This window comes from Crassostrea angulata, chromosome 5, assembly GCF_025612915.1.
Source record: "Crassostrea angulata isolate pt1a10 chromosome 5, ASM2561291v2, whole genome shotgun sequence".
NCBI classification, from domain to species: Eukaryota; Metazoa; Mollusca; class Bivalvia; order Ostreida; family Ostreidae; genus Magallana; species Magallana angulata.
The window spans coordinates 33,681,443-33,705,436 of NC_069115.1; the positions used below are offsets into that span (position 1 = coordinate 33,681,443).

The 23,994-nt window shown below is 32.0% G+C and overlaps 1 protein-coding gene and 1 pseudogene across 1 annotated transcript; both read right to left on the bottom strand.

The window, feature by feature from the left end:
• Positions 1–13,736: 13,736 nt before the first annotated feature.
• On the bottom strand, positions 13,737–16,366 carry LOC128186350 (uncharacterized). Its single transcript, XM_052856153.1, has 3 exons — positions 16,244–16,366; positions 14,292–15,327; positions 13,737–13,991 (listed from the first exon to the last, which is right to left on the bottom strand). Exons 1-3 carry the CDS (start codon positions 16,296–16,298, stop codon positions 13,820–13,822), a joined length of 1,263 nt encoding a protein of 420 aa, XP_052712113.1. The 5' UTR covers positions 16,299–16,366; the 3' UTR covers positions 13,737–13,819.
• A 2,106-nt stretch (positions 16,367–18,472) lies between these two features.
• LOC128183362 (uncharacterized) lies at positions 18,473–21,071 on the bottom strand (annotated as a pseudogene).
• Between the last annotated feature and the right edge of the window lie 2,923 nt (positions 21,072–23,994).

Below are 23,994 nucleotides of genomic sequence, written 5' to 3' on the forward strand. Positions count from 1 at the left end.
AGAATCTCTTTTTATTTGCAATGACGTATGATCATGAATAAAACAATTTCCGTAAACTTTAGAATTATTCAAAATCATATATGCACTTCATTATACTCAAACACAGTAAAATTTAACTGGTTAAATTCTGTGCTTCCTCCTCCCATTTTTATCAGACAGTAAAATTATATTTTTATATATGAATCCTAATACTTCCTCCTTTCATTTCTATCAGAGGAATAAAGAACTTCAAAATTTATTGAGTTATAGGACGTTTTCCACCAAGCAAATAAACCATTAAAAAGAAGGCCATATCATTCTTTTTCACCTTTGAACATAAATAATAAAAACATTGATATTTAAAAATATAATTGTTAAAAAAAACATATTATATGATATGAGTTATTTACGGAAATGTTAAACTTCTTTTTGTTGTAACCTTAAATGATATTTATACCCTAGTAATGCAAAGTTTCATTAAAGGTCAGAGTCTTGATCATTAATGATATATGCATAATTTGAATCATTATTGTCTTACTGCATTAGTACATAATTGTGCTGCTGTATTATATTGATGGTCAAAATACTAATTACCTAACAAATGCCAATTGAGTATAATTTTCTTAAACATATACATACATGAACATGGCATTGTATAACATGTAAGGATTAACTTGCAGACAGTAATGATATACTCTTAGACAAAACGTAGTTTTCTACTGAAAAATTTGTTTCTGTATAAATTTTAGTTCATTTTCCTGTAAGCTAATACAGTTAAGACAGTTAATTTTATTAACTTTATCTCATGTTTTTCTTGACGGAGTTATTTACTTAATAAGAACATATTGCATATAATAAACACTTTATAAATACAGTTGCATTTTCTAACTAGTGATAAATTATTGAATGTTGTTGAGAAGAAAATGAATTGATTAAAAGGGAAGAAGCTTAACTGGTGTCCTTTTTTATATTTAAAATTTTCGTTTCCGTATCGATGTGTTAGTCTTATAATACGTATTTTATAGTTTAATGTTTTGTTCAAACAGCTCATTTCATGCCTTGGCCCATGCGGGTGTAAGAAATAGAAGGTCATATTAGACATTATTAATTCAACAATAAACTTTCCTTGTTTAACATGTTATGGAAGGAAGTTTGAAAAGGGCAAAAGTCACTGCAATATAAATATTTCAATATTTTGATATAAAAATAAATGAGCGCTCACATACAACACCGGTAGAAGTGGAGAAATATTTATCTGTATATCTGTTGGGTTTTCTTTATCAGGAAGACCTATAGAAAACAATTACACTGAGAATGACAATGTTTTTAAGCAAAATAATTTAGTGATTTTCTTTATTCCAACCAATTAGTATGAAAATGCAAACAATTGCGTGGACCTTTTTCCAAACAAGATAGTAATAATGTTGCAGAGTATAAATTGTATGATAACAATATGTAAATCCCTTATATAGCACTAAAAGCAACCAAAGAACTCACTTATATAGCACAACAAGCAACTAAAAAAGTAAACAGTCAGCTTCCATCAACCTTGACGTTAAGATCAAAATAAACACTGGGGTGGAATTGCTATAGATATTTTTTTTTACAAATTAACCATATACAATTAAATGTTCATAAATAAAAAAAAGTTATTGGGAAATTATATACACTTGATCACCTTAAGCTTGTTTATCCTTGAATTTACTAATGAAAGCAATACAATAAGCTCAGCATGTACTCAAAAGATTTTAACTGTTAGCATGAGCAACATCATTTTCACCGGCCAATGTTTGGTATGCAGAGCTGTCGTCATTAAATTGAAGACCTGAGTACATTTCAGTTTGATTTTCTGTTGATGCATTTGTACATGTAGCTTCAATCGTGTTAAATGGCGTTGTGTCATTTTCACCAGATCTTTGTTTAAAGCTAGAAGAAATAAAAAAAACATTTTAATTCTTAATCTTTATTAAATCATGAAACAAAATATAAATTCCAAAACTTTTTTATCTCTCTGTCATTTAATCAAGGTACAACGTACGACAATGGGTCATACCGGTACTTTAAAGCTCATAACATGAACACCGCTATTTTTTAAACAGTTTATGCACGTTTTACGTGCAAGTAATTTTTTATCACACGAAATTACCTTCTGAATAACAGAATAGACAACATCCCGTTAGCTATGAAAGAAACGCCTGCAATGATGCTTAATGTCATTATTGCACCCTTATTTATATCACATGTTTTTGCTTGACTGAAAAATGGTACTGTTGTCTTCGCTATTTCAGTCGGATTTGCTATTTCATCAGCCGTTGATCTTATCTTAATCAGTGTTGCTTCCGCCATTGTTGTTGGATTCCCAGTCGTTGACACAAACCTTGTATTCTGTGATGTCATTGTTTGACGTTCTTTTAGTGATAAAATGTTTCTTGATATAGTAGTCCAAAATATTGGTGGATATACTTCACTGACTGTTGTTGGTAGATCCGTTGCTATCGTTGAATGATCCGCTGCTAACATTTCAGAATATATTCTTCTGACTGGTATTGTTAGACGCTCTGCCATCTTTGAACGATATGCACACATTAACCAAATATCTGATTTAAAGAAAGATACATTTATTAAACAGATATGATATAGCGGAGAGGGGTAGTATCATTTTTTATCATTTTCCTGTCTCTAATTAATCGTTTTTGAACGAACATTTCCCATTTTATATATTATGTTTGGTTTGCAAGATTAATGTAATTATTCGTTACCGGTCAACTATTCCGTTCGTTTTGATTTATCGTGTTTCTTTCTGTTGACCATACATTCGATTTGATTAAATTAAATACTTTTTTAAAATATGTGATTTTTTGAATTTTTCTAATTTTTATAAAAGTATATTGGTAATATACCCACAGGTACAAATTGTTATACCAAGTTAAATGCTGCATTCATTAAGAAATAAGCAGCAGGATTCAAAGTTTACCGGGGTATGAACTTGGTTGGTCACGTGATCAAATAGTGTTTAGCCAAAATGCTTCTCAAAAGATCTGACACATGTTAAGAGAAGCAAATCATTAAGCATTTTTTTAACATTGTTTTTTCTTCTAAGTAACAATTAAGCAGCCATCAAATAATAATCGTGTGAGGTAATCATTAGGATGTCATTATAAAGTTCACACACACCTGAACGTTTTCGACATTCTCAAGGTTCATACATGTATAAGGAAACAAACTTGCAAATGTACATACATGTAATACAGTTTAGGTAATTGAGATCACGTTTGTGATTTACATCATACTTATTCCATGTTCCATATATGAAAGGAATTTTATTTATTTGACTTTGAATCATAATACAAACTTTAAAGTGTATTAAATTACCTTCCTCTGAACAGTCCTTAATATTTCTCAAACATGTTCCATGAATATGAAATATTTCAATCGACAAAATCGAAAATGTGACATAAATCTCCATTTCATACTTGACCAAAAAATCAAATGACACTGGTCATAGAGAACAACGCAAAATCTTTTAATCAGCGTTAACTCTAGAAAAGTTTCAACGTGGTGTTAAGACTGACCCATGTCCAATCAGATCGTAGTAGGCGGAGTTGAGACATTACTGCTAGTGTCTTGAATGAAAGAGAGAGAGAGAGAATAGAGTAAATTAGAAGGTGATACTGATGACCAGATTGTTATTTATAAATAACTTGCAAGGTATTATTTATCCTATTTTGATGTGAGTTTGTAGTGTATTGACATTGTATTGACAGGTGACATCGATGTCTTTTAACATTGACTTTATGTCACAAGATCAAAGATGTACAAACTGCCTTTGAAATACAAGTCTTAATAATCTAAACAAATTATTCGGAATCCTCCCGGATTTAAAAACAAAATCATAATGTTCTTGGTAGAGACATGTTACTATCGTGGGTAACTGTGTTCTGTATAAAAAAACTTAAACTCACTAAGAAACATCTTTAATCAGGACAAATATGTCCATTTATGTTTTATTTTTTCCACAAAGGTTCCACCCGCATTGCCCTTTTTTATCCATTCATATATTTCATTCATTGATGCATGCATTTATTCTTTCAAATTATCAATAACCTTTCGTATCCATTTAAAATTGTTCAGTGTCTTAATTGGTAGGTTTTGACATAACGACATCCCTATATGTACACATTGTTGTAAAGGGCCAGCTGAATGTCAACAATCTTACTTTAAAACACCTTATAGCAAAAACAGGAAACCGTTTGATTTCAGGTTTATAGAGAAATAATAATTTGTTCATCTACATCACCAATAATATACTTTATAAACATACGTTTTTCATTTCTGTCTCATTTAAGTCAACCATTTAGACTGAACAGTCTACTCATTAGTTGAAACTTTACTGATAACTTCCGTAAACAAATAATTTATTCAAATGCATCTATACATTTCATAATGCAGTAACAGTTGATTATAATTGGTTATATTTCTTTTTCCTCTTTAATTTTTTATTAGACAGATATCTGATTTTTTATATGTTAATACTACCTTCTTTCCCTTTTTACTCATAAAACAAGTGCTATTAAAAATCATTTACATGTATCACTTTGTCAGTTACATTTTTTTTCACTTAGCCCGTGAATCGTTAAAAATCGTTAATGCCATTTCTTTTTATTGTACATGAATAAATTATGTGAAAAAAATATCAAAATAAACAAGAGATGTTTGTGAAACATTTATGCCCCCCCCCCTTCTAAACATCCACAAAGAAAATGAACGTAAACTGCAATTAACTTGTATTTTTCTAAGTTCAAGGGTCATAACTCTGTCGAAAATTGCTCTATCTTACCAAAAATCAATCTTGACATAGATATTATTTAGATAAATCTGTATATCAAATTTCATATCCATTTGTGCACCCTCTGCGAAGAAAATGAGCAGAAACTGCAAATAACTGGATTTTTTCTATGTCCAAGAGGCATAATTCTGTCGAAAATTGCTCGATCGTTCCCAATATCAAACTTGACCTAGATATTGTCATGATAAACCTGTATACCAAATGTCATTTCAAAATGTTCATCCTCTGCGAAGAAAATGAGCGGAAACTGCAAAAAACTAGAATTTTTCTAAGTCCAAGGGCCATAACTCTGTCGAAAATTGTTCGATTGTACCCAATATCAAACGTGATTTAAATATAATCATGATAAACCTGTATACCAAATTTCATTTCAATACGTTCATCCTCTGCGAAGAAAATGAGCGGAAACTGCAAAAAACTAGAATTTTTCTAAGTCCAAGGGCCATAACTCTGTCGAAAATTGCTCGATTGTACCCAATATTGAACTTGACCTAGATATTATCATGATAAACCTATACACCAAATTTCATTTCAATATGTTTATCCTCTGCGAAATAAAATGAACGGAAACTCTTGGTGGACCGACAGACTGACCGACCGACCGACAGACAGTAGCAAAGCAATATGCCCTCCCTTTTTCGAAGGGGGGCATAAAAAAATAGGGCCATATTTGGCTCAAACTTTTCAAAATCACAGCTTTTAAATAAAGGGTGTGCAATGACCTTGAATTAAGTTTCAATGTCGAATGTGAAGTGAATTGCAGAATGAAATGAAACATTTTGTCCGTGGAATATCTCCTCCCCTTTGGTCCAATCTGGTCATACTTCAGCTACTGGTGCATTTAATCAAAGGGTATACATTAACTTTGAATGATGTTTGTAGATTTAGTGTCACAATCAATCAAATTACACAAAAAGTCCTTTATTAAGAGAATATAAATTCTAAACTTACTCATATTTGGCTCATATTTCACATTAACAGAGCCACTGGGTTGATGGTGTGCAGATACTTTAACTAATACACTGTGAATATCATTGCAAATCTTTTTTATTATCAGTTTTAGACAGTACCTAGTTTCCTAGGATGAAATAATGCATGTGTGTGAGGGTTTTGAGATAAATGTTAAAGTTCATCAGAGGATGAGGGTTTTGACCATTAATATAATTATCACAACTAGAAAGGCTTTGACATAAAATGGGCATTTCTGGAATAGTTGTCCTTGAAAAATAGTTGGGTTTTTTTAAAAACATATGCATTTTTGCACTATTTGTTTTTAACTACCTGTTGACATTATGCTACGCCATCAAGAAGAAAATACCCATAAAGATAATATGTTCTATATTTGGTAAAATTTGGCGAGTGGCTCTAGATAAGAAGTCAACAATTTGAAAAAAAAATTGACGAACAAACAGACGGACGTACTTACAGACAGACGGACATACAGACAAATAGATTGACGGACAGATGATGAACAAACGGTTATCAGATAAAAACTCCTTTAATTGAGACTTTGAGGTATAATGAATTTGTTTGGTTTATTGAGCATCTGCTTTCATGTTACATTTCGATAAAAAATGATATTCATACTATTTAAAGTGGTTGGATATCACAGAACCATTGTGTAGTGCGTTTTGGAATTTGAATAGGTGTAGTTAAATACATTTTCAAGTAATCGGTTTCTGTCGAAAAACTATCTCTCTGTACCATTAAATCAACACAAAATACACTGTTTCTATTCTTACGTGTAACGTAATATTTCTAAACCTAGAGACGAGCTCGTTGCAAGCAACGATTAGGTTTTCCGTCGGAGCTGCGTCATACTTGTGACGTATTACAAAAAATTGATAGCTGACCATAGTACAATATTAGATGTGTAAACACTGAGAAACAAAGTATTGTATTTCTGTGACCGCGTAGATTTTACGGTGATAGAAAATTCGTCTGGATCTGCATTGGTCGTGTGCGGTACGAATCGGGTAAGGGAATGTTGACGTAAAGTGTATAAGGTAAAAGGTTGGGGCGCGCTGTGGGCCGTAAGCTAAAACGAAGCGTAGGTTTGCCGTATTCCCGAAGGTCCACCAGTATACAGTTCCAGAGAAATAAACAGGCAATTGATGCAGGATTCCACATTATTGTACGAGACTCAACGATGGCAACATTATAACAATTTAACAGACAGACATGTTACAAACAAGTCGGATATGGCCAGAAGTGGCCTCCGGACTCAACACTCTGGGAGAGTCGGACGTGGCCGGGGCTGGCCGCCCTATTCCAGACTGCGCATTGACAATTGTACATAACTATTTATAAGAATCTTAACAATGAGTATAAATTGACAGGTAATGATATAAGTAAGCTGAGTGAAAGGTTCACAGATATAAAACAATTAAATAAACTCAATGAGTCTTTGATGTCCAAGAAATGAAAATCTGATAATTGCACAATGTTGTTTTAAGAGATTAACAGTCCTTGAGACATGACACTCTGTCTCTTTGAAATCACATATAAAGTCTGAAAAGTGTCAATCACTAAATAAAAAAGTAACTATGTAAGAAATACCGGTAAACTGTGAGAAAAAATTACGAAACAGATGTTGAATTTTACAAGTAAATTAAAAAAAATAAATATAATTGAACAGTGCATTTTGCACGATGATACTACATGTTTATAAGCAAATACAGATCTTAACACGTCGTCTCTAGTTTGATTCGCCGCATTTTATTCACAGAGTGGGACTGTGGTTATGCCCGGTGCGAAGGTAAAAAGACCATTGGCAAAGGTTTTACACGCATTTTTATCGAACGCAAGCGCCAATGAATCTCTTAGTATATATGAGGAGATCCTGGAAATTTTACAAGGGGTTTTGAAGAATAATTTTGTATTTCGAAGAGGGGGAACATGCGCAGATCAGAACAATTTTTCCGGGTTGGGGGTTGAAAAGTTAGGAGATCCGCGCACGGAGAAGACCGATGCCGGTAATTTTACTGTAATTTTAACCATTTTTATTTAATTATTCATGTTCATAATTATCAGAAAACCAATATTACCTTTCAATGCAGTTAAAAGTTAAAACTTAAGATATGAACCATTTAGTCTCGTTGAGTATTGCGTCTGCGTACGAAAATAATGGCAATTTTCAAGAAATTCGGATGGACGATCTGTGTCCTAGGTCGTCCATCCAATTCTTTTTCTGACTAAAAGTTACAGACCTGCAGTTAGAGATTGTCAAACTCTTATTGATTATGTCAATTTGTTTGTCTCAAAGAATCATTTTTTAAATCACTAAAGTTTTACCTTAAAAAAAAGAAAGAAGACCGATGCCGGTAATTTTACTGTAATTTTAACCATTTTTATTTAATTATTCATGTTCATAATTATCAGAAAACCAATATTACCTTTCAATGCAGTTAAAAGTTAAAACTTAAGATAAGAACCATTTAGTCTCGGTGAGTATTGCGTCTGCGTACGAAAATAATGGCAATTTTCAAGAAATTCGGATGGACGATCTGTGTCCTAGGTCGTCCATCCAATTCTTTTTCTGACTAAAAGTTACAGACCTGCAGTTAGAGATTGTCAAACTCTTATTGATTATGTCAATTTGTTTGTCTCAAAGAATCATTTTTTAAATCAATAAAGTTTTACCTTAAAAAAAAGAAAGAAATAGGGCACAATTTTCAATGTTAGCATTTTACAATGTTATGGTCTAATAAAATTTCAAGAAACAACTCTTCATTGCTTTATCCGAAATATTGCATGAAAAAAATTTACATCGCATTTTTTAATTTACAAAAGGATATTCAAAATGAACTTGGATTAACCGCTAACAAACAGGCATAAAGAGAGACTGAGAACCAATTTCTTCTCTTTTTTTAAATCAAAAGAAATTCAAAAATAAATCAAAATATATTTTTTCTTTGTATGCGTTAATGAAAATGTAGATCAGCAAGGGGTTATTTTTCGTGCAAGCACCTACTTAACAGATTGTTACACGGGTCTACAACGATGACAAATATCGAAAAGGCAATATTGTGGGTGAAGGATGAATGTGTAGTTTGTTTTTTAAGTTTATTTTTGATACATGTAATTATATTTATCTGGATCGGTTATGTTTGTTAGTTTGTTTTATTTATTAAAGAGGGGAATAAAGAAATGAGTAATTTCCAAGCACGTAGCATCGTTTTTGAAAGTGCGGGGGGGGGGGGGGCAAACTCATCCAACAAATCTTGACAAGCAAAAAAAGAAAAAAGAATTTAATGTTCCAAAATTTCACTCATAATTTCATGATTTTTATACCATTTTTTTTACATGTTACCAAAATAGGGGGGGGGGGGGGGGGGAACTCCATGATGATTTAATTTTTTGATGTAAATTTTATAAAAATAGTTGATTCGAGAAAAAGTGGGGAGAGGACATCTTTATGTCATATAACATGTAAAACTGATTTCATTCCACCCACAAGCTTGAAATAATGAAATAATTTTAATGAAAACAATATAAATAGACGTCATAAATCCCATATCAAACGACATATTACCACTTGATTCTGCGCGTCTTTTTAATGAATTTATAAACAGCGGCAAATTCTAAAATGAATTTTTTAAAGGTAATGTTAGCTGCAAGTCTGTAGACCTTGTATGAAACATTTCGGATGGTAGTCAATTTTTCCGGGATACAGACCGAGCGGTACATATATGCAGCTAAGGTAACTTAGAATGATTCCAATGAAATACTTTGTTGAGTAATGCAAGCTTTTAAGAAAGCAATACTTATATTTGTTTAAAATATAACACCCAAATACTTCGTCATACATTCGCTATTTGTAGAGCAAGCAGAACCAGTATCAGTCTGACCGGCCTCACCATATACATTGTTGGAATTTTATTGTCCTAGCATTGAATTGCTCTGCATGTACACAATTTCTTTTAAAAATCAAACACTTAAAGTGTTCATCTATATGGCTACGCATAACGTACACACGTGATTCAAAATAATCCAGACGGAAAACGGTAAAGAATTAGTCATTGAGTCTACATTTTATAGAACTTGTAAAAAAACACATTGCGGGTCTGAATGTTTGTTGATATGTCAATCTATCAATTTGTTGATTATTTTCGATTGCTAAAAGGCTACAGCGTATTTGATGAACATTGAACAACATTTTTTCCATGCCACTTTTTTTCCATGGAAGATAGCGAATACAAGTAAAAAGCATTTATAAAATTTATTTAATTGCCTCTTTAGAATTTTGTATGGAATAAATAATTTGTAAGTTGCTGCTGAAGGTTGTTAGGTATTTTCGTTTGTAGATGTTTTGCAAGTAAAAAACCTGAAACGCGGGGCAAGTCATAATTAATATCCCTAATACCGTAACTTAAAACTAGCGGATTTGGATTCAAATATTATCGTATACGAATATTAAGTTCACTTTTTAAAATCATCTCCACGATGATAATTATATTATATCCATCGCAAATCAGTATTTTTTTTTTTTTTGCTTTAAAAGAATTGTTCTATCGGGAGCAATCCCGCGTTCGTTTAAATTGCCAGCGTATATTTGCAATGCCAGTAATACACGTTGTGCTTTATATGACGGCCGTGTATACGTATTGTAGAAAAGTTGAGTTTAGTTACCATGTATTGGAACCATTTTATTAACACATCTCCCAGTACTGAAACAATTCAAAATGTCTCTGTTACAGTAACACAGTGGGGCGTTAAACGTGTACGTCCAGCTCTACAAGCACATGCACTGTCGTCTAGGCGACGGCCTGAATACAGCTAACGACTCTCCTATCGATCGGTTACCTGAGTCTCGTAATGCATCAAAATAAAGACAGGGGCACAGTTATGAAACAAACAACAAAAATAAGGTCAAAGAGGTTTATCTATATGAAATGAAAATGTACATATGTATAAAAACATTTGGGAATTTTATGTGGAATTATTTTTGCGCGCTACATGTATCAGTTAGTGCATTACAAGAAGCCCTTTCATAACCTCATAAACGTGCGCACCCCCACAAAAAATGGATCGAACTGACAACAATTGTTTCTGCAAATACTGACTATAAATTACGAAAACATTAAATTGAATACTATAGAAGGATTCAAAATTAATTTCTTTACAACTTTGCTTCAATAATGCATTAGAAATGTTTATTCCTTTTTAAGTTATTGACAAGAAACTTTGGACGCCTCTAACTCCCTAATTATAAGGGCCAGCCCCTTTTTCGGTATACCGAATGAAAGGTCTGGGTAAGACCAAGATCTTTTAAAATACATGTTATAACAAATTTTTATCAGGTAGAAAACTAACACGGAAAATACGCGAATTTTTTTGATTTTTTTTTCTTACCTTTGTTTCAACATCTATACCACCCCTTTTATTTGCATTTAAATAATAAATAAAATATATCTCGCACAAATTCAATGTATTAGCTTCAAAACCAGCCCATCTTTGAGACTATGCCAGTCATCGTTAAAGCTAAACCCCCTGGACAAAAGAAGTCGTTAAATTTTACTAAAAGGGAAATAACTCAAAACCGGCTAGGGATTTTCCTCAACTAAAATATGCAACGACAACATCACGCGGCATGTTATCAGTCCTGAAAATTTCAAAACAATCGGTGAACAAACAAGCGAGATATTAAGGATCAAAGTTGGCGTCTAGAGGAAAATAAAAAATAGTAAGAAATTTGAAAAATTTTCAGAATAATAGTAAGGTTTTCCGCTCTCAGCGGAAAACCTTAATAAAATCATAAAGTCTATAAATAAATATTAATGTGTGCTATTTTTATAATCGCTATTTTGTCTTACAGAAAAAAATTTCATGTGAATTTTTTTCAAACATATCTTTGGTAGGTATGTTTTACGAATATTAAGGAAAAACTCTGTATATGCATTTGTATTCTGTTCAATGGATTAGTTACCTTGAATATTCCCAACTCGTACATGTAAGTGATCAACCGAAAAAAAATGTGGTATATATGAAAGCAGTGATTTTCTTATAAACAAAAGCGCATTCTGCTTTTTTCCTTCCTTGTCCTACCTAATCCAGGCCAAATTATAAAATGCCGAATTGTTATTTAACTGCAGACCTCTACCCTTCTGGAAAGACTTCGGTTTGCATACCGTAGAGCTACATTTTCCTGAAAACATTTAACTTGCATTTTACGGCGAACACAATAACTGCATTACTTTTGGATTAAATTCTAGGTTTTGCAAATAATTTTCAAAGATTACTAGACTTTGACCCGTGCGTGCACGAGTTGACATTGCATATGATATTTGACATTTAAGAAATATAGATACATCGATACACCGTATAATTGACATTTACATAGCCAAGCTTTAAGCCTACAAAGCTATTAATTTCACTACACTCTGCTTAGTTAGAATATTCTAACAGTTACTATGTCACGGGACAGGCCTTCACCATATTTAAAATACCTCCCATATACTCGTTCCCGTAATGTAGCTGAAAATTAAAGAATCGCTCCGACCGATTTTGGAAAAAATTAATGAAGCTACATTGAAAATAACATTCAAATTATTCATAACGAACCATTTTTAGGCTGTAAATAACTTTCATTTAAAAAGTTAATTCACATTAATGAAGAATTCAACACTTTTTCACCACGATTTTTTTTACTCGCTTCGAATTTATCCACCATGTTGACATTCGGAACTCTCGGAATTTTTCATATTAAATGCACTTAAAGTTATCTCCCGTATTTCCTTTGATAAACAGAATATACAGTACCGATCAGACCCAACCTAACAGAAAGTAAACCCAAACTAAACCCTGGGTTTACTTTCTGGGTTCACTCTAGGTTTAATAGAGTGGACCCAGAGTAAACCCCAAGTAAACCCAGAGTGGACACAGAGAGTAAACCCCGATCAGAAGTATACCCTGAAAGCAGACGCTACATGTGTATTCGGAATACATGTATACAAGGGGCAGGAATCACAGGCAGTAGGATGGTAAGATAAAATAAAGGACTGCTTTACACTTCAGTGCGTATAGTTGACTCCAAAAGCAATTCTCGAGTAAACCCAAAGTAAACCCCGATTGGACCCAAATTATCATTAAGTAAACCCAGAAAGTAAACCCCGGGTTTAGTTGGGGTTTACTCTGGTGTTAGGTTGGGTCTGATCGGTACTGTATTAAAAATCTTCAATGAAAATTTACACGTATTTGTAATATCAGTTCTGAGTTTATCTATGCAAATGTGATATTGTGGTAACATATAAACTAAAGAGCCTCCCGTGATTTAGCGTGAATGTAATGCGCATGCGCAAGATTGTAAAATCCAAAAGAATCGACATCTTGATTATTAATTAGCAGAGCTTGATTGAGAAGAAATAAAAACAAACTGGTAATCTTCAAGTACCAATAATGTTAAAAATATATAAAACAAAAGACAGTACTCCTCCGATTTCTCCGTATTAAAGCCAAAAATTTTGAGTCTATTATTTTAATATTGTAGTATAGATTTACAATGAAATTAATACATTTGGTGTCACTTGCAGTCTAATGACAGATATACTGTTTTTACTGCCAATAAATTGCTTACATACATAAGGCACTTTAATGTGCCGATCTTGATGAAATGAAAAATTTAACGCTTCTTTCTTTTAAATATAGCGTCAATTTGCGCTGTAAACCTAGTAGTCCGTGGTTTTATTTCACTCAAAGATTCGAATTGTCACAAAATGCACATACATAAAGTTTGTCTTTCTCTTAAAAAAACTTCTAAATATATATATTTGAATGTCTTCTCAGCAGCTATATGAACACGATCGGTTTTCATTTGAATAATAAAAAAATGCTTAGTAACTATAAAATCGTTATTGATATTGTGAAAAAACTACAGTATTTGTGCCAAAAAAAATGCAAAGAAATGCAGAAATACAACAAAATATATATTTTAAAATGATATCACTATCTGAAAGTGCGTTATACAAGCAATTAATGTTAAGAGCAATCTTTATATTATATATTTGTATTGCTGTAAATGACTTCATTTCCACGGGTCAGTGCCTGGTACGCACAGCGATCTTCCTTGAAGTCCAGTCCTGTGTACATTTCTGTTTGATCAGTATTGGAGACATTTTCATTCCCATAAATTGGCGTTGTGTCATAATCGGCTGATACTCGTCTACAGCTACAATAAGAAAAACTGTATTTCTTGTTTACAAAACTCAACTTATTTTCAGAGGATGGGTCATTCCTTAAATGGATTCTGTTTTTCAGAGTGAAGAAAAACTAATTAATGTTTCAATCATCTAAAATGATGGGAAATCGGCTAAATCGATACAAATCAAAGACATTCTTAAATGTATTGAAATGAACGTTTTGCGAGCAAACATTTGCTTTTTTTGTTAATATGACGTTAACTCTTTCGTATTTGAATAACAAAAAAAGAAACCCTGTAGAAACAGTTGATTTTTATAATACAACTTACCTTCTGAACAACAGCATAGACAATATCACATTTGCTATCAAAGAGACACCGGCAATGGTGCCTAGCGCAGCGATTGTTCCTTCACTTTTATCTGATTTTGTTATTTGTGTGACAAATGGTATATTTGTTGAGCCCTTTTCAGTCGAGTTTATTTTCTGAGTCAACGCAGTTATTTCTCGATTTGGTGTTGTCGTTTTTACAATTGTTGATAATAATGTCTTAGTCGGTGTAGTTATTTTTCCAGTTGAAGTTGTCATTCTTTCAGTCGTTGGTATTTTTGTGCCAGTTGTTAGATATTCAGTCGTCAATGGTAACATTGTAGTTGATAGGGTTGTTCTTCTTGTAGATGTTGCTGGTTTCGTTGATGTTAATTCTTCAGTTGTAAAGGGGAGTTTTGTAGTCGACATCGTTGTTGTCGTATCAGTAACATATGTTGTTGGCTCTTCATCCGTTGATGTTGATTGCTCAGTCGATAATGGGGGCTTTGTAGTTATTTTTTCAGTAGATGTTATTTCATTCGTAGATATTAATTGCTCAGTCGGTTCATCATGATCAGTAGATATTATTTCATCTGTTGACGATGATTGTTCAGTCGATTTTTGTAATTTTGTAGTCGATGAATCTATTTCCTCAGTTAATGTTGTCATTTCATCCGTTGTTAATTTTTCAATCGTTATTGGTCTTACCGTAGTTGATTTGATTGTTCTCTCAGCAGATGTAATTGGAGTTTCACTCGTTATTTCTGTCGTAGATATTTCGTCAGTGGACGGCGTTGTTGTTTCAGCTAATGTTGTTATTCTCTCAGTTGATGTTGATGTTGATGATGTTGATGATGATGATGGCCAAACTGTACTTTGTGAGATTGGTGTTGCCAGCAGTGTTGTCATGAATTCTAAAGTTGTCTCTGGTGGCATTGTTGTTGACAGCAGTGTTGTCTCTACAGTTCCAAATTCTACAGTTGTCTCTGGAACAGTGTTTGTCGTTTCCGTTGTCCATAATGAATAAACCTCGTTCGTTGATGTCGAAGTAACCATTTCTGAATAATATGTAGAACTGTTTAGATTCCTGATTAAAAATAACATAGACAGGACAAAAAAAGAAGAAGAAAAACGAGATAAAAATGATGATGATAATGATGGTGATGATGATGATGATGATGAAGAAGAAAATCGAATATTCCACGATTTTTAAAGTGTACGTACACTGTATAGACAGACGACCAGAAATGTCGTAAATTGATTACAAATTAACACAATGGATAGATAAGAGCTTTAGTTTTAATATGTTACTTTATTTTGTATATCGTGTTCGATAAAACAATAAGGGAGAAGAAATTCTTACATACACATGTAAATTAGAATAATTATAAATTATTAGCAAAATCTGCGTTAAAAGTGGTGTATTGTATAAATTTTACCTTCCTTATATCTGTATTTTAATTAATTTGAACATTTAAATAATATTTACCGGCGTTCTACTGATTTTGTCGAAAAGACGCACATTGCGGGTTTAAAGTTATTGCACTCTCTAATTTAAGTGAAATTGGGCTTAAGTATCGTTTGTATAACCAGAAACGACTCTTTATCATTTAGATCATATGTCTTATGTTTTATTGCTCTTCCGTGAGAGATTAGATTATATATGAGATACAACCAGAAAAATATCTCTGATCGACCAAATAACTCTACACATAAGAGTATATCAATGTTGAATATTTACATGAATAATTGTCAAAATATACACCAGAGATGCTTGGTAAACATTACAATTTTAACATTATAGTTCAGATTTGAAAGCGAAAACTTATTATATAGATTGCATGTTAAAATTACTCATGAATACAGTATAAACTTATTATCCTTGTACAGAACTGAAAAGAACAGATGCGTATATTTGCTATCACACCCTTTTAAATCGAAAATGCAAATCTAATCTAGGTAAATCACTCATACCATGAATGTGGAATGCTCCAAGATACAAAATTGCGAAGGTGACACAAATTCCCATTGTAAATTAATTGCTACTGGACCTTTAATTTTGACAACCTTAAAAGTTTATCAATTGCAAAACCACCGATGGGCATTTAAACACTGATATAGCGAAATTCCAATGCTTCCTCCTTTCCTTTCATGAGACTTAAAACAATTTCATTTGCTTCTTCCGTGATAAGATAAATTTTTTCAAAAACAAACAAACAAACAAAAAACCAAAAACAAATGAGTTATAAAAATCCATTCAAATTTAAATTTTTGTTGCGCAACAAAGTCATGAATACTTATATTTGAAGACATCTAATTTCTATGTAGTTTCCATGTATATGTGTAATCATGGCATTCTGTGTAATATTAACCTGAATGAAATGAAATGAAAAGAAATTTCCGCAAGTTAAATAACAAAAATAAAATGAATATGGAGCATTCGTTAACAAAAAGGAGAATGAGGCCATATAAATAAGATAGCACGGGTGTTTTTAAATTCAGTCAAATGTTAGATAATTTGAAATGTGTGTTGATTTCCTCAATTATAAAAAAGGTATTTTTACTTGCCTTGAACCAATTGCAAGGTATTTCAGACGCAATTTATGAAAACCAAGATACATATGATTATTCCTTTTCATATTTTCATTCAACCCCCCCCCCCCCCCAATATTAAATTGTCATGATCGCATTTTCAGAAAACACCAGGTACACTCATGTCATTACATGTTATTCATTATTATAGAACATAATTCAAAATACATTATTAGTTTCCATGTTAATAAATATGAAGTATCATACATGTACTCATTGTTAAGTATTTTTCGATTTCAGTATATACTACTAATATCACTTTAATACACTATTTGTACAAGTTAATGTTTTGATGGAGTAAGAATAACTAGTGGGGAGCTGGTGTTTATTAAGACAGGACGTTCGGTCATTTGGTTGTAAACACTTCTTAAACTTGCTTATATATGCTCAAAACTAATCAAATCTATTATCAAAATATTACCTGTTGTTTTTTATGCAAAATACGTATACATTTTTTATCATTTAGAACAGCTGTAGAACAGGCTTGGGTTTGCATACCTTAGAGCTACATTTTCCTGAAGGCATTTGACTTGCATTTTACGGCGAACACTATCACTGCATTACTTTTGGATTAAATACTAGGTTTTCCAAATTATTTTCAAAGCTTAGTTGTAATGAAATAAATTTGGTGTCTCTTGCAGTCTAATAACAGATATGCTGTTTATAATGCCAATAAATTCTTCACTTGCATATAGCGCTTTAAGGTGGAATAACACACCATCTCAAAATGGCTGACCACTGAACGAAACGACATTTTGTTTTATTGAAAGGAATTTATGGACTAAAAAATGTAACTTACTCCATAGCTGAGTGGATAAAATGTCGGGCTTGTGATCCGTTCATCCCGGGTTCGAATCTTGCAGGGGATTTTGTTGTTACTTACTGGAATATTTTTTTTTATTTTAGATATTCATTTTTTTTTATCCCCAAACTGCAAATTGTTCGCTTATTTCACATTTGTACAGTTTATTTATAATTATATCTTTCATTATCAAAAATGTTCCTGCTAAGTTGAGTGACCTTTTCCAGGGGTGTTATTCAACCTTAATATGCCTATCTTAATTAATGACAAATTTAACGCTCCTTTCTTTTATATATATATAGCGTCAATTTGCGCTGTAGACCTAGTAGTCTGTGGTCTTATTTCATTCAAAGATTCGAATTGTCACAAAATGCATATACATAAAGTTTGTCTTTCTCTTTAAAAAACTTCTAAATTATATATTTGAAGGCCTTCTCAGCAGCTATATGAACACGATTGGATTTCATTGGAATAATGAAAAAAATATTAGGCTAAATATAAAATTGTTACTGTGGTTTCATCAATATTCGCTGAATACCAATTTTTGTGGATTTCGTTGTTAAGTTTATCCATGAAATTAAATGTTCATTGAAGTGCAGTTTCTACTATCAATTTGTATTGATAGGGTCATTGGCCACGAATTTACGTCCTTGAAACTGTGATTTTCACTTTATCCATGAAAATTGATACCGTGGAATATTAACTAACCCACAGTATTGATATTGTTCAAGAACTACAGTATTTGTTCCAAAAATACAATGAAATGAAGAAATATAATAAAATATTTATTTTAAAACTATATCCTTATCTAAAAGTGCGTTATACAAGCAATTAATGTTAAGAGCAATCTTAATATCATATATTTGTATTGCTGTAAATGACTTCTTTTCCACGGGTCAATGCCTGGTATGCACAGCGATCTTCCTTGAAGTCGAGCCCTGTGTACATTTCTGTTTGATCAGTATCTGAGACATTTTGATTCCAATATATTGGCGTTGTGTCATAATCAACTGATACTCGTCTACAGCTACAATAAGAAAAACTGCATTTCTTGTTTACAAAACTCAACTTTTTTTTCAGAGGATGGGTCATTCTTTAAGTGTATTCTGTTTTTCAGAGTGTGGAGATACCAAAACAAGACAAGTAATCAATTTTACTATCATCTTAAATGAAGGGAAATCGGCTAAATTGATAAAAATCAAACATATTATTACACGTTTTGAAATGAATGTTTTGTGAACAAAAACTTTTTTTTTGTTTAAATGACGTTTACTCTTTAGTTTTTGAATAACAAAAAAAAAGAAACCCTGTAGAAGCAGTTGATTTTTTTATAATATAACTCACCTTCTGAACAACAGGATAGACAATATCACGTTTGCTATTAAAGAGACACCGACAATGGTGCCTAGCGCAGCGATTGTTCCTTCATTTTTATCTGATTTTGTTATCTATGTGACAAATGTTATATTTGTCGACTCCTTTTCAGTTGAGTTTATTTTCTGAGGCAACGTGGTTATTTCTCGATTCGGTGTTGTCGTTTTTACAATTGTTGATAATAATGTCTTAGTCGGTGTAGTTATTTCTCCAGTTGAAGTTGACATTATTTTAGTCGTTGTTGTTGTTTTGTCAGTCGTCAATGATGTTCGTTGTTCGTCGTTGATGTTCGGTGTTCCGTCGTTAGTGGGGTTTTGTAGTTACTTTTTCAGTAGATGTTGTTATTTCATTCGTGGACATTAATTGTTCAGTCGGTTTATCGGTAGATATTATTTCACCTGTTGATGAAAATTGCCCTGTCGTTTTTTGTAACTTTGTAGTTGACTAAGGTATTTCCTCAGTAAATGTTGTCATTTCTTCTGTTGATGTAAATTTTTCAATCGTTAGTGGTAATTCCATCAATTGGTTTTTGATGATGATGATGATGATGATGATATTTCATTCGTAGACATTAATTGTTCAGTCGGTTTATCGGTAGATATTATTTCATCTGTGGACGATGATTTTTCAGTCGTTTTTTGTAAATTTGTATTTGATGAAGCTATTTCCTCAGTAAATGTTGTCATTTCATCTGTTGATGTTAATTTTGCAATCGTTAGTGGTAGGTCCGTAGTTGATTTGATTGTTATTTCAGTAGATGTATTTGGAATATCAGTCGTTATTTCAGTCGTAGATTTTTCCTCAGCGGATGACGTTGTTGTTATTGTCTCAGATGGTGTTGATGGCAAAAATGTACTTTGTGAAATTGGTGTTGCCAGCTGTGTTGTCATTAATTCTGCAGATGTCTTTGGTGACATTGGTGTTGACAGCAGTGTTTTCATAAACTCTACAGTTGTCTCTGGAAAAGTGTTTGTCGTTTGCATTGTTCATAATGAAGAAACCTCGTTCGTTGTTGTCAAAGTAACCATTTCTGAATACAATGTAATATGTAGAACTGTCTGCAATTCTAATCAAAATTAACATAGACAGGACAAAAAAATAAGAAAAAGGAGATGAAAATGAAGGGGATGATGATGATGATGATGATGATGATGATGATGATGATGAAAATCAAACATTCAACAAATTAAATTTAAAGTGTACGTACAATGTATGGACAGACGACTAGAAATTAAATTGATTACGATTAAACACAATGAATACATGTATATAAGAGCTTTTGTTTTATTGTGTTACTTAATTTTTTATATCATATTCGATAAAACATTTAGGAAGAAGAATTTATTAGGTATACACTTTCATATTAATTAGTGAAATAGTTATTATAAACTGTTAACAAATGTTGCGTTAAAAGTGTAGTATTCTTATAAATTTTACCTTCCTGATATGTGTATTTAATTTATTTGCACATTTATACAGGCATTTTACTTTTTCTGTGGAAAAGACGCACATAGTGGATTTACACTTATTGCACTCTTTAGCTCAAGAGACATTGATCTTTATTGCCGTTATCATTTAGATAATATGTTTTATCGCTCTCCCGTGAGAGAGTAGATTATGAGATTCAACCAGCAAAATACATCTGATCGAACAAATAATCTACACATAACAGTAAATCAATGTTGAATATCTACATTAACAATTGTCAAGAAATACACCAGAGGAACTTAGTCAAGATTACAATTTAGACATTGAACCTTTTTTTATTTAAATTTGCTCACATGCTTGTCATCATGAAAAAAATCACAACAAATTAATTCAAATTTTAAAGTGAAAACTAGTAATGTAGATTGCATGTTGACTCATACTCTAAAAGCTTATCATCCGTGTATAGAACTGAAAAGAACAGATGTGTATATTTTGCTACCACACCCTTTTCAATATAAAATGCAAATCTGATTTAGGTAAATCACTCATACCATAAATGTGGAATACTCCAAGATACAACGTTGCGAATGTGACACCAATTCCCATATCTTATTGTAAACGAATTGCTACTGGACTATAATATTGACAATCTGATAATTTTATCAAGGGCAGAACCACTATTTGGCTTTTAAAACACTTACACAACAAAATCCCGGTGCTTCCTTCTTTTCTTTCACGAGACCTAAAATGATTTTTTGCGTCTTCCGTGGTAAGATCAATTAGAAAAAGCAAACAGGTGAATTATAAAAATTTTGGTTGCGCAACGAAGTCATTAATAAAATAAATAAACATCTAATTTCCGCAAGTTAAATAACAGAAAACAAAAGCAGATATGAAGCATTCGTTAACAAAAAGGAGTATAGGAAGAAGATAGCACATGTATTTTTAAAATCAGTCCCATGTTAGATGATTTGAATTAAGCATTGAATTTAGATTTCCTCAATTATAAAAAGGTATGTTTACTTGAATCAAACCAATTGCAAGGTATTGCAGACGCAATTTATAACAATTAAGATACATTTATTTATTCCTTTTCATCGTTTCATTCAAACCCCACATACAAAATTGTTATGATGGCATTTATTCAGAAAACACCAGGTTTACTCATGTCATTAGATGTTATTCATAATTATAAAACATAATACAAAATACCTTATTAGTTTCCATGTTAATAAAATATCTAATCAAGATTTGTATCATGCATGTACTCATTGTTAAGTATTTTCAATTTCCACATGTTCTACTAATATCATTTCAATACCCTATCTGTACAAGTTCATTTTTAAAAGGACTAAGAGTAATTAGTGGGAAGCTGGTGTTTATTAAGGCAGGACGTTCAGCCATTTGGTGATAAAGTTATAAACTTCTTAAACTTACTTATTTATGCTCAAAACTAATCAAATCTATTATCAAAATAGTACCAGTTGTTTTATATGCAAAATACGTATACATTTTTTATCACTTAGAACAGCTTTAAAACTGCCCAGCTAAAAAGCAAAAAAAGGTTCTATTGGTGTCCTTCCTAAAACTATATACCATGTATTAATGAAAAGTACGTTAGTGTCTAAATAGCCGTATATGGATTCTAAGTTAACTAAGTAAATACTTTATATGTATATGCAACTTCTGATCTATTTATTGGTATAACTCGAATTGCATAAATAATACCTTTTTAAAATCAGTTTAAAAACTAGAGACGAGCTCGTTGCAAGCAACGATTAGGTCTTCCGTCGTAGCTGGGTCATACTTGTGAAATAACACAAAATATTGATAGCCGACCATGGTACAGTATTAGATGTATAAACACTGAGTAAAAGAAGCAAAGTATTATGCTACAATATACATGTTTATAAGCAAATACAAATCTTAACACGTTGTCTATAGTTTGCTTCGCCGCATTTTATTTTTATTGAACGCAAGCGCCAATGAGTATATATGCGGAGATCCTGGAAATTTTACAGGGGGTTTTGAAGAATAATTTAGTTTTTCGAGGAGGGGGAACATGCGCGGATCAGAAATTTTTTTCTGGGGTGGGGGTGAAAATTTTGACGGTTATTTGAGTTTGCCAAGGAATGGCCGAGGCTTTTTTTTGGTAAGTTTATAATGTACACGTACTTAAAAGAAATTTTGCGGGTGGGGGGGGGGGTCTGGAACCCTTCTCCTTCCCTTCTTGATCCGCGCATTGAGAATCTTATTGATTATATCAATTTGTTTTGTCTCAAAGATTCATTTCTTTTTTTATCAATAAAGTTTTACCTTACAAAAAGAAAGAAATCGTGCACAATTTTCAATGTTGGCATTTTACAATTTTATGGTCTAATAAAATTTTAATTAAGAAACAACTCTTTATCCGAAATATTGCTTAAAAAAGATTTACATCGCATTTTTTTAAATTACAAAAGGTTATACAAAATGAACTTAGATTAACCGCTAACAAACAGGCATAAAGAGAGACTGAGAAATAATTTCTTCTCCTTTTTTTTTACATCAAAAGAATAAATCAAAATATATTTTTTCTTTATATGAATTAATGAGAACGTAGATCAGCAAGGGGTTCTTTGTCGTGCAAGCACATACTTAACAGATTGTTACACTGGTCTACAACGATGACAAATATCAAAAAGGCAATATTGTGGGTGAAGGATCAATGTGTAGTTTATTTTTGATACCTGTAATTATATTTATCTGGATCGGTTTTGTTGTTTGGTTTGTTTTGTTTATTAAAGAGGGGAATAAAGAAAATGAGTGATTTCCAGGCACTTTGATGAGATTTTTTGAGTTAGGAGAGGTTTGACGATGTATAAACTGGCAAATTCACCGGAGATGTTAGTTTCTGCACAACTAAAGGACATTTATATTTTGCAAATTGGAAGTAACGATTTGTGTGATAATTACCGTTCAGTTTATGACATTGCTAATGCAATCATTTCTTTTGCTTCATATTTGGTCTTGGCAAATATGGCTTAACTGGTGATAATTGGACAAGTTCTAAGAATATCGCCTCAGGTTGCCGGAAAACGTTACAATGAAAGGGTTTTAGACATAAATGACTTGCTAAAAACTCATTGCGAATCCTCAGACTTAAACATTCATTATTGAAATCTCTGAGGATTTTGAGAAATACAAATGTCCTATTTAGCGTCAGATGGTGTCCATTTACAACATCCAAACATTGATACACGCCCCATGCTCAAACATCTTCGTTACTGAGCATCTGAAGTGCAATCCTATTTCATACACCCCGTATACCCAGATTAGTAATGATTGAATACTTTTTAATCAATGTTAAAGTAGTTAAATTATTCAATTTTATTACATTTTACCTCTTGGTATGTGAAACATTAGTCATGAATTAATATAATTCATTAATTTTTTATGGTTTCTCTCAACAATTTCATAAAATTATCTTTATAATTATTGATGGATCACTTCACCTTTACAATTGATTATTGCACTATTTTCTATTGGT

Bases quoted from the DNA above. Each gene is read 5' to 3' on its own strand.
- LOC128186350 (XM_052856153.1), bottom strand. From the start codon at position 16,298: ATGGGAATTTGTGTCACCTTCGCAATTTTGTATCTTGGAGCATTCCAC. The intron at 15,328-16,243 runs GTATGAGTGATT...CATATTATTCAG, and splicing joins TGGAGCATTCCACATTCATG to AAATGGTTACTTCGACATCA. The intron at 13,992-14,291 runs GTAAGTTGTATT...TTCTTATTGTAG, and splicing joins TCTATGCTGTTGTTCAGAAG to CTGTAGACGAGTATCAGCCG.